A 10,433-nucleotide genomic window follows, 5' to 3' on the forward strand; every position below is an offset into this window, starting at 1 on the left:
TATTCTAATCATGTCTATTTTTGGAAATAGACTTCTGACATTAACATGCTGACAACACCGCACGCATCGTGTGCGCGAGCGTTGCAAAATAAATGTACATGTTATTCAATCATTGCGCCAAAGAGCGTCTACATTGCAGAGCGCTAAAATATTCAGTTCTATTTGTGATGCTGAAAGTGTTGCTGCCGCTCCCATCTCTAAATTAGTTTATAGAAGCAGATACCCACGTGCCATCTCCTCATTGGTTACACCCAGGTGGGGGATTGAAATATGAATTGAGGTCGGTCGGTCAGTCGTGGGAAATACTATGAATGTTAGATGCCAATCGCCATATAAAGTCCAAAGAAGAAAAAGCCTAGGAGCGATGACTAGAAATGATTCAGTTGACTGTTTTATGTGTGGATTAATAGTCGAGTAGAGGACCTTGTGCATTTCAGGTAAAATAACAACTCAACGTTTATATCCCTGGACAAATTAGCTAGCAACAGCAAGCTAGCTAAATAGGACAAATTAGCCAGCAACTGCAAGCTAGCTAGCTAAATCGCCATAAATGTTTAATGCTTTTCGACCTGTCCCAAATTAATGTAATTGGTTCAGTTTGTTTTGATATTTCAACCTGCATGTCGTGATCGCGTTTGGCATGGGGGGGGTAAAAATCTATTTGCGCATCCGGTCTGGGGATAGGGTACATGCAAGAGGCCAAAACCTGCTGTTTTTTTATTATTTGGGAGTCGGTAGAGATCGCATGGTATCTACCTGTCCAGGGGTTGGTCCCACATTCCCAGAGATCACCAATAACATAAAATAAAAAGCATAAAGCCTTCAGTGTGCATCTGCGCTTGCGTAGCAGACCTTGCACGCAGACAGACGCTGCTGCTTCGGCGTGCTACAACTCCAAAAAGGTGTAGGCCAGTTTACAAGCCGCCCAAGGCAGAAAAAAAGACATTTTCAGAAATCTTTGTACAAGCAAATTTAGTAAGAGGCTGAGATCTTAAAATAAAAAAAGTTAAATAGAGCAACCACCTTCACATCAAACGTTTTTGCTTCTGTAGACAGGATCATTAAAACTCAGATCTCAAGGATCAGACGGACAGTGATTGGCTGCCATCTTGGATTTATATAATTATGGGTTAACTTCGGTTTTGTGATGGGCATGAATGGTAAGCCAAGTCTTATAAAGTTGAAGTCTACATACACTTAGGTTGGAGTGATAAACTTTTTTCAACCACTCCATAAATATCTTGTTAACAAACTATAGTTTTGGCAAGTCGAGTAGGACATCTATTTTGTGCATGACAAGTAATTTTTCAAACAATTGTTTACAGACAGATTATTTCACTTACAATTTACTGTATCACAATTCCAGTGGGTCAGTTTACATACACTAATTTGACTGTGCCTTTAAACAGCTTGGAAAATTCCAGAAAATGATGGCATGGCTTTAGAACCTTCTGATAGGCTAACTGAAATCATTTGAGTCAATTGGAGGTGTACCTGTGGATGTATTTCAAGGCCTACCTTCAAACTCAAAGTGCCTCTTTGCTTGACATCATGGGAAAATCAAAAGAAATCAACCAAGACCTCAGAAAAACAATTGTAGACCTCCACAAGTCTGGTTCATTCTTGGGAGCAATTTCTACAAGCCTGAAGGTACCATGTTCATCTGTACAAACAATAGTACGCAAGTATAAACACCATGGGACCACCCAGCCATCATACCGCTCAGGAAGTAGACGCGTTCTGTCTCCTAGAGATGAACGTACTTTGGTGTGAAAAGTGCAAATCAATCCCAGAACAGCAAGTATGACCTTGTGAAGATGCTGGAGGAAACAGGTGCAAAAGTATCTATATCCACAGTAAAACGAGTCCTATATCGACATAACCTGAAAGGCCACTCAGCAAGGAAGAAGCCACTGCTCCAAAACCGCCATAAAAAGCCAGACTACGGTTTGCAACTGCACATGGGGACAAAGATCGTACTTTTTGGAGAAATGTCCTCTGGTCTGATGAAACAAAAATTGAACTGTTTGGCTATAATGACCATTGTTATGTTTGGAGGAGAAAGGGGCTTGCAAGCCGAAGACCACCATCCCAACCGTGAAGCAAGGGGGTGGAAGCATCATGTTGTGGGGGTGCTTTGCTGCAGGAGGGACTGGTGCACTTCACAAAACAGATGGCATGAAGAAGGAAAATTGTGGATATATTTAAGCAACATTTCAAGACATCAGTCAGGAAGTTAAAGCTTGGTCGCAAATGGGTCTTCCAAATGGACAATGAGGACAACAAAGTCAAGGTATTGGAGTGGCCATCACAAGCCGACCTCAATCCTATATAAAATTTGTGGGCAGAACTGAACAGGCGTGTGCGAGCAAGGAGGCCTACAAACCTGACTGTTACACCAGCGCTGTCAGGAGGAATTCACCCAACTTATTGTGGAAGGCTACCCGAAATGTTTGACCCAAGTTAAACAAGTTAAAGGCAATGCCACCAAATACTAATTGAGTGTATGTGAACTTCTGACCCACTGGGAATGTGATGAAAGAAATAAAAGCTGAAATAAGTCTCTCTACTATTCATTTACATTATTAAAATAAAGTTGTGATCTAACTGACCAAAGACAGGGACTTTTTTACTAGGATTAATTGACAGAAATTGTGAAAAACTGAGTTTAAATGTATTTGGCTAAGGTGTATGTAAACTTCCAACAACTGTATGTGAACACAAATTTTCTGTAACTGCGGTTTCAAGGCAAATCTGCATTCAGTAACTTATGTGCAGTTATACAATACAAACATGGGTAGTCTTTTTATTTAAGCATTGCATGTGATTTACAATGATGACATTGATCAACTTGGAAAGAAAGACTGCAAGAAAAGTAGAATATGGATCAGAGTTTATTTACCCCCCATCCAACATTCCTGGATCATCCTATGCAAATGCATATATATTTCACAGCTCAGCCTACGCTTGACCGCCAACATGTGCATCTAATACAGACTAAGTCAGAGAATTTCTATTTATATGGAATCAGCTCTATCCCCCCCACATAGAAAATGTAAAGGATTTTAGCATCAACTTGATACAGTTATCTTTAAACTTCCAATATTCATAGAACAGCTGGACAGGAAAAAGCTGCAGAAAAGTAAACTGGTGATGTTTACTTGGGGGCCACTTCCTCCAGCTTGGGCTCTGGACAGAGACGGACAGAAATGGTATGCAATGAGAATATTAATGAATTATATTCTTGGTCCTAGAAGAATCTAATAAAGCATTTCAAAAGGGCTCACGGCCACCTTTATAAAACTACTAACCTGTGAACTTGAACTCTGGGAAAGCTGTGATGTCTCCACCACCATAAAGCCGCTGGAGTTTAGTCAGCTCCTCTGCCAAGTTCTTCTTATATGCAGGGCCTGCATCTACCAAACCGCCACTGGCCCTGAGAGAAGAAAATAGGGTTAAAATGTCCGCTTGATGACAAAAAGGGGATGATTGTGAGCAAGACAGAAGAGATGGCCAAAAACAGCTGTGTAACTTACAGGCTCTTTGAGGAGTACTCGCGGATCGAATCCAGGAAGAGCTTCTGGATTGGGTCTAGTTGAACTGAGTCTAATGAAAGAAAACCACAATTATTTTATATTAATTTACAACAATTACCCTTTTTAGTCTGGGTACCAGTCTGTTTAGCTGACATTCCACTCCTGTCATTTGCCAAAGAGACTGGCCTTTCGCCAATAGAACGTTCAATATGCAGCCAGATTTGCAGCGCAAATCCTGATTTGTAGTCTGAAACAAAATGAATATTTCCCATAATAAAGTTATGTAACATGGAGTGCGCGCAAATTTGGCGCAACATAAAATTCTAATTCTAAGTGCCTAGATAGGACTTTGTAATGAAAGAAATAATGATACGGAAATTATTAGCCTACCAGATTCAATAGAGCTACGTTTGCTTCCGTTGTGTCCCATTAATGAGGAAAGAAACAAAACTGGCACCTGACGTCATGAAGTTAATCATTTTACTATCAGTCTAATTTGCATAAACATTGATTGGATGATAGCTGTGAGGGTTATCGAATCAAGATCAAATCCTATGATCTCCTCGAGCTCATTAATGACGGTATTCATATTTGAAGATTGTGAAATGCTAGCCTCTTTGGCAAATGACAGGAGTGGAATGCAATAGCTGAACGGAGACGGCAAGCAGGCTATGCCCCTTTTGACTTGAACCACATGATGAAAACTAATCACGTCTTTGACCAATACCCTCATGCACAAAAATAGCACTTAGAAGTGGTAGACTCTGTATGGCATCGACAGGGGTAAGAGAGGAAAGATTAAGTTAGAAAGGTCAGGTAACAGGTTATAAGTTGCTGTAAGCCTTCCCTGTAGCTCAGTTGGTAGAGCATGGTGTTTGCAACACCAGGGTTGTGGGTTCGATTCCCACGGGGGGCCAGCACAGAAAAAAAAATGTATGAAATTGTATGAAATGTATGCATTCACTACTGTAAGTCGCTCTGGATAAGAGCGTCTGCTAAATGACTAAAATGTAAAAAATGTGAAGGTGGAATGCTATGCTTCACATCTGTGAAGTTCATAGCATCACTTGGCAGACACAGGGTTCTATATTTGAGATGTCCAATTCAAACTCCCTGCGTATAACCAATTCATGTACATTTAACAGTAACATGTAACAACTTCTTTCCCCACTCATGTTTGATTCCACACCCAGCAACCAAGGTGCAAACTCAGCGCATTGACTACCAAGGGGAAGGAAAGGTGACATTTCCAAAGTCATATGTTACACAGCGCCAAACAAATACAGAAGTGAGGGGATCAATTACAGATTACTGATATCATGCGACTCAGGGAAAACACGTGAGAGAGAAGTTGAGAGAGGAGGGAAGAGTAGGAAACGGAGAATCATAGCATCAGACCCCATTTCACGTTATCACTCAGTAGCTGCCCAGAGACAGACTAGCCAAAACGCTGATTAGTATGACCTTAACATTACCTTTGACAGTATACAGTAACTTTAGCATTAACCGTACCAAAATATAATGTAACAAAACAATAGTTGAAATTATAAAAACAAATGGTAAAAATTGAGGGAGTTGAGGATCATGTTTTTGTAACAATATTCAGTGAAGGGAACAGAGAAGGTTATGAAATAAGAACAGAATTCACAATGATCGAGTGACAGAAGGAAAAACAGAGATGTCGAGAAACAAACTAGCAGCAGAAAGAGTGCAGTTCAGAACTAGTGAATGCTGGAAAAACATGGCAAAATAAAGATACTAAACCAAGCAGATCAGTGCAGACCATCACAGATGAACCAGAGAGTAAATGATGAAGCCGTGCTGAAGAACGAAGAGGAGACATTCATCGGGTGTTGGAAGGTCAAAGCAGCATGGTTACAAGTTAATGCGTAGAATCCCAGAAGGAACGGGTTTGGGGGGGAAAAAGGATGTGTGGCTTGAGTCTACATGGCTGCAACAATGTAGAAATGTGGTAGTTTTTGAGGGATAAATAGCAAATAAGTTGTGTGGTAAATAAACCCACTGTAAAAGACAAGCCAAAGCAAGAACGAAAAGCGCTTCTGTGATATTGGGTATCTTTACAAGTTATCCTTAGAGTTATAGCATCACATGAAAATATGACTGTTGGTAAACAGTAGGGTCCACAGAGAGGAGAGAAGGGGGGGGGGGGGGTTGTATACCCTCAGGTGCCTCAATCCGCTCTGCCTCAGCCGGGGGCTCTGCAATCAGCTCCTCTGCTGCAGCTTCAACTTGGGCAGCTTCAGCTACAACCTCTCCTGCAGCTTTAATGAGGGCTTCAGCCGCCGCTTCAATGGGGTCAGCTACAGCCACAACCTCTGCTACAACTTCCACGAGGGCTTCAGCCGCAGCTTCAATGGTTGCAGATTCAACCACAACTTCTGCTATGGCTTCTACTGGGGCAGCTTCTACTGGGGCCTTTGCTATGGCTTCAACTGGGGCAACTTCAGCAACCACTTCTGCAGGGGCAGCAGCATCCGGGACGGCTTCAACATGAGCGTTGGCAGCTGATGAAGCTTCAACGGTGGGAGCCGCTTCGGCTGAAACAGGAGCGGCTTCAGCTACTGATGCAGCGGCTTCAACAACAGGAGCGGCTTCAGCTACTGATGCAGCGGCTTCAACAGGCTTTGGGGCGGCGACAAGTTCTGCTGCAGCAGCTGGTGTCATTTTTTTCTTTGGAAACTCCACATATTTTCTGTGTGGTACAAGCTTCTCTAAATCAAAATATGTTTTGCCCTGGGACTTTTCTAGGACGGAGGAGGGGGGAGAAAAAAAACATGTTTTATTCATTTCTATTCATACTCTAAGTAGCCAAAAAGGAATTTAAACCAACATGCCCCCACTTTGCCTTAAATGTTGACAAAACTTACCCAACGCAACATGGCTACACCCAGACAGTATTCAAGAATATCCCTTTGCAAGACACATATGGTGCCTGGACTAGAAAGGGCACAAAGTGCCAAATTTCAAGAAGGGGCACAAAAAGTGTAAATGTACTATTAGAGGGACATACTAGAAACATGACATTGTAATCAAAGTATAGTTTCATAATTAAGTGCGCATGTGCCAAAACCAACTTCCCAACTTGCCAAAACTATCTTTCATTGACAATTGTTGTTATAGAGAACAAGAGAAATTTTGTTTGAAAAATATCTGCTTATATTAGTGAAAGCTGTGGGGTAGAAATGATTTACATTTTATTTTGATAGGGGAAGGAAAACTTAATTAGCATTTTTCATCATCACTTTATATAGAAAAAAAATGGTGGCACTAGCTGAGACATTTACTCAAATTGTGGTACAAGCAGCCTGCAAAAACAAAATCCTTCTAGAGGATTCAGAATTGTAGATTCCCCAGCCTTTTTGGTACAAAGACGGGCATCCAGTAGGCTTGAGCTTCCCTTCAGCATGTCTTACCTGTAATCTGACTTGTTAGCTTTTTTTAATATTAACTGATCATCTTCAGTTCTTCTCCAAAACATCTTAACTTCTGCCCATTACTTTTGCACGTAAGGCTACTGTATACAATATCTTCAGCATCTGAAAGGCTTTTAAAATGTATTCTCGAGGACAACCTTTTCTGGCAGTGCATGTCCATCTTGATTGGCAGTGCAGTGATCTTGATTGGTTATGGAAATGTTTCACACAAAAGTCTTAGTACTAATAGAAATCTTCCGGGACAAATGAGGTGTTCATATCTCTAGTGAAGGTGAGATGAGCCACATTGGGGAGTTTTATCAGTCTTGCCATCAATGCGTCTCTCTTCCTCCTTGATCAATTGATGAATAAAGAACTGGACCCTAGCATTACAGCTAAATCAAATCTGTGGATAGTCCACAGCCAACTCTTTCACTGTTTGTCATTGTACGCCAACTACTTTAAGTCCCTTTGTGAAATATATACAAGAAAATGGTCAGTATAATTTGGATATGATGAGTAATTTTATTGATTAAATGATACTTGTAGCACAATTTCAGCACCCTCACTATGTTCAAGAATTGACATCTGCTAAAGTATCATAAACTACAAATAATTGTATGAGGTATTTTTGGTCAAATTAAATGCTGATCCAAACTTACTTCCTGAGCTGCTCTTCTTGGGCTTCTTGGGACCACCAGCTTTTGTGCATAGGGCAGCTGCTGCAGGAGCGCTCCACCTCTCCGCCTGCACGCACTGATCAAAGTACACACCAATTAGTGACAATATAAGTGCAACTAGGGCTGTACATTTTTTTTAAATAGATTGAAATAATGAATTGCATGATTTTCGGTAGTTAATTGTGATTATTGCAATTTCAGAATTAGATCAAATTTGGCCCAAATTAAAGATTTTTCCATTTAAAAAGCAATGAATTGAGTTGCATGTATACTATGCTTTTGATTTTAAGGGCCAGAAACACAAAATGATCTGTATCAGGGAAAAAAAATGCTCCTAATGTTTAAACGCACACGAGTAGGGATGATTTCACCTGGATTCAGTCTGTCATGGAAAGAGCAAGTATTCCTAATGTTTTGTACACTCAGCTTATATTTGGGCTTGAACTGCCCACTTCGTGCAAATTCATGCCAATGACGTGTCTTTTCCTAAGAAATTACATATAAATTCTTTAGCCTACATTTCATTTCAGGGCTGGGTTTTATTTTAAATGGTACCACCCACCAGCATTGCATTGTTTATTAATCAGTAACACCTGCAAAGTTCACAAGTCACAACTGAGCTATATAATAGATAATCTTTGGCTACAGCAAATGTATAAATTAATATTTTATTTTAACTTTTATTTAACTAGGCAAGTCAGTTAAGTACAAATTATTATTTACAATGACAGCCTACACCGGCCAAACCCTGACGATGCTGGGCCAATTGTGCACCGCCCTATGGGACTCCCAATCATGGCCAGATGTGATACAGCCTGGATTCTAACCAGGGACTGTAGTGACGTCTCTTGCACTGATATGCAATGACTTAGACCGTTGCGCCACTCGGGAGTGAAGATGGTGGATAATTGAAGATCGGAATTTACTAAAATATTTCAATGGTAAACTGCCTGTCCACTTAATGGGCTGGGTCTCCCATAGATACCAATGCAATAGCAGCTGTCCGTGCTACAGACAGCTTATCAGTCCACTATTACAGGACTAGTAAAGCCCCAGAGCACTACTTTTGTGAGGATTTTTTTTTTTTAAAGAAATGTTGTTTCATAAAATAAATATGAAAATGACATTCAGATTTTTCAGAGGGTGCTTCTTCCCACAGCTATACCCAAGGACCTATGGATCTGTACAAAACTGATACACTAAGTCACTTTTTTTATTTGAAGGGTTCTTTCTCGCTGATGAAAATTAAAAGGGCAATATGTTTCAAAAACCGTATCACAAGCGATGATTATTGACGTTTCTAAACATTAAAACACAGCATTGGGATAGTAGTTCACATGAGCCAGTCATGGGTGAAGAGAATGGCTGAAAACTGTAGAGAGTTGGAAGACTCTGTCACCTACAGTTTGAGAGCTAGGTAGCAGTCATCAACTTAAATAAAATAGCAGTGGTGGAAACAGTACCCAATTTGTCATACTTGAGTAAAGGTATAGATAGTTACTCAAGTGAAAGTCACCCTGTAAAATACTAATTGAGTAAAAGTATTTGATTTATAATATACTTCGGTTTCAAAAGTATGAATAATTTCAAATGTATTTTACTACGCAAAGCAGACAACACCATTGTCTTGTTTTAAAAATGTACGGATAGTCAGGGGAACACTCCAACACTCAGACATTATTTACAAAAGATGCATGAGTGTTTAGTGAGTCCTCCAGACCGTAGGCAGTAGGGATGACCACGTGTTCTCTAGATAAACGGTGAATTTCACACTTTCCCTGTTCTGCTAAGCAGTACTTTGGGTTGTCAGGGTTAAATGTATGGAGTAAAAAGTACAATATTTCCTTTAGGAATGTAGTGAAGTAAAAGTTGTCAAAAATATAAATAGTAAAGTACAGATACCCCAAAAAACGACTTAAGTAATACTTTAAAGTATTTTTACACCACTGTAAAATATTTGGTACGAATACTTTGCTAATTCAAAATAAAAACTGATCATAAATCTTCTAATCGAACGGCTCAAATGATGTATTTGATATGAAAGTAGCTACAGTAGATAACATGTACCATGTTATCAATCAATGTTAGCCATTAGCTAACGTACTGTAGCCAACTAGCTAGCCATGTCGCTGAAATACAAACAAGCTCACGATTCATGTTTTTCTCAGCACAAATGAAACATTACGTTGCAATTAGTTAAAGGTGTCTCTTCGAAAACTACAGCATGTTAGAACTTCAAATAATACTGTGATTAGCTATGTGCATGACATTTCATTACCTTGGTAGAGCCAAGTCGCCCTATCCTCAGCAATGAAGCCGCCATCTTTGCGCTGTTAAAATCCTTCCGGCGGAAACACTGCTAAATGATTTCCGTCCCACAGTCTGCCTGAGTGCCTCTGAAAAGTAATACACACACACATATATATTCCATCACTTTAGAACAGAACACATGTGATCAATGTTAGGAAAGTATTGGATAGTTGATTTTGCGACACAACTAGTAACATATCAAACGTGTGCGTTGAAGCAGTGCACAACAACAATCATTACACGTCTGCAACATGGAACATGATAGTAACAGTTGATGCGCAGCGACTGTCTGTTTTTAGTCTCATTCTTTACGAATGTGAACTCCCAGGGTCAAGATGACATTTCCATTAGTTCAGTGAAAGTTTTACCACTGTTATCAAATCAAGTTCAGTGGCTACAATAGTCAGGAAGACTCCACAAATGTTCGACCGATGGTGGATATTTCCTATATCTATGAAGTTAGAATGAAAATA

The 10,433-nt window shown here is 40.0% G+C and overlaps 1 protein-coding gene across 1 annotated transcript; it reads right to left on the reverse strand.

Moving 5' to 3' along the window:
* Positions 1-2,792: 2,792 nt before the first annotated feature.
* On the reverse strand, positions 2,793-10,034 carry LOC115161361 (KH domain-containing protein 3). The gene is made up of 6 exons (XM_029712293.1): positions 9,929-10,034; positions 7,633-7,726; positions 5,717-6,301; positions 3,537-3,606; positions 3,312-3,436; positions 2,793-3,189 (listed from the first exon to the last, which is right to left on the reverse strand). Exons 1-6 carry the CDS (start codon positions 9,971-9,973, stop codon positions 3,158-3,160), a joined length of 951 nt encoding a protein of 316 aa, XP_029568153.1. The 5' UTR covers positions 9,974-10,034; the 3' UTR covers positions 2,793-3,157.
* Positions 10,035-10,433: the final 399 nt, after the last annotated feature.

This window comes from Salmo trutta, chromosome 24 (genome assembly GCF_901001165.1).
Source record: "Salmo trutta chromosome 24, fSalTru1.1, whole genome shotgun sequence".
NCBI classification, from domain to species: domain Eukaryota; kingdom Metazoa; phylum Chordata; class Actinopteri; order Salmoniformes; family Salmonidae; genus Salmo; species Salmo trutta.

What these genes read in the sequence shown, in the direction of transcription:
- LOC115161361 (XM_029712293.1), bottom strand. Translation starts at nt 9,973, where the DNA reads ATGGCGGCTTCATTGCTGAGGATAGGGCGACTTGGCTCTACCAAG. An exon ending in GAGTACTCCTCAAAGAGCCT is followed by an intron (nt 3,437 to 3,536) that starts GTAAGTTACACA and finishes TTCTTCTCTCAG; the next exon opens with GGCCAGTGGCGGTTTGGTAG. An exon ending in CCCAGAGTTCAAGTTCACAG is followed by an intron (nt 3,190 to 3,311) that starts GTTAGTAGTTTT and finishes GTCTCTGTCCAG; the next exon opens with AGCCCAAGCTGGAGGAAGTG.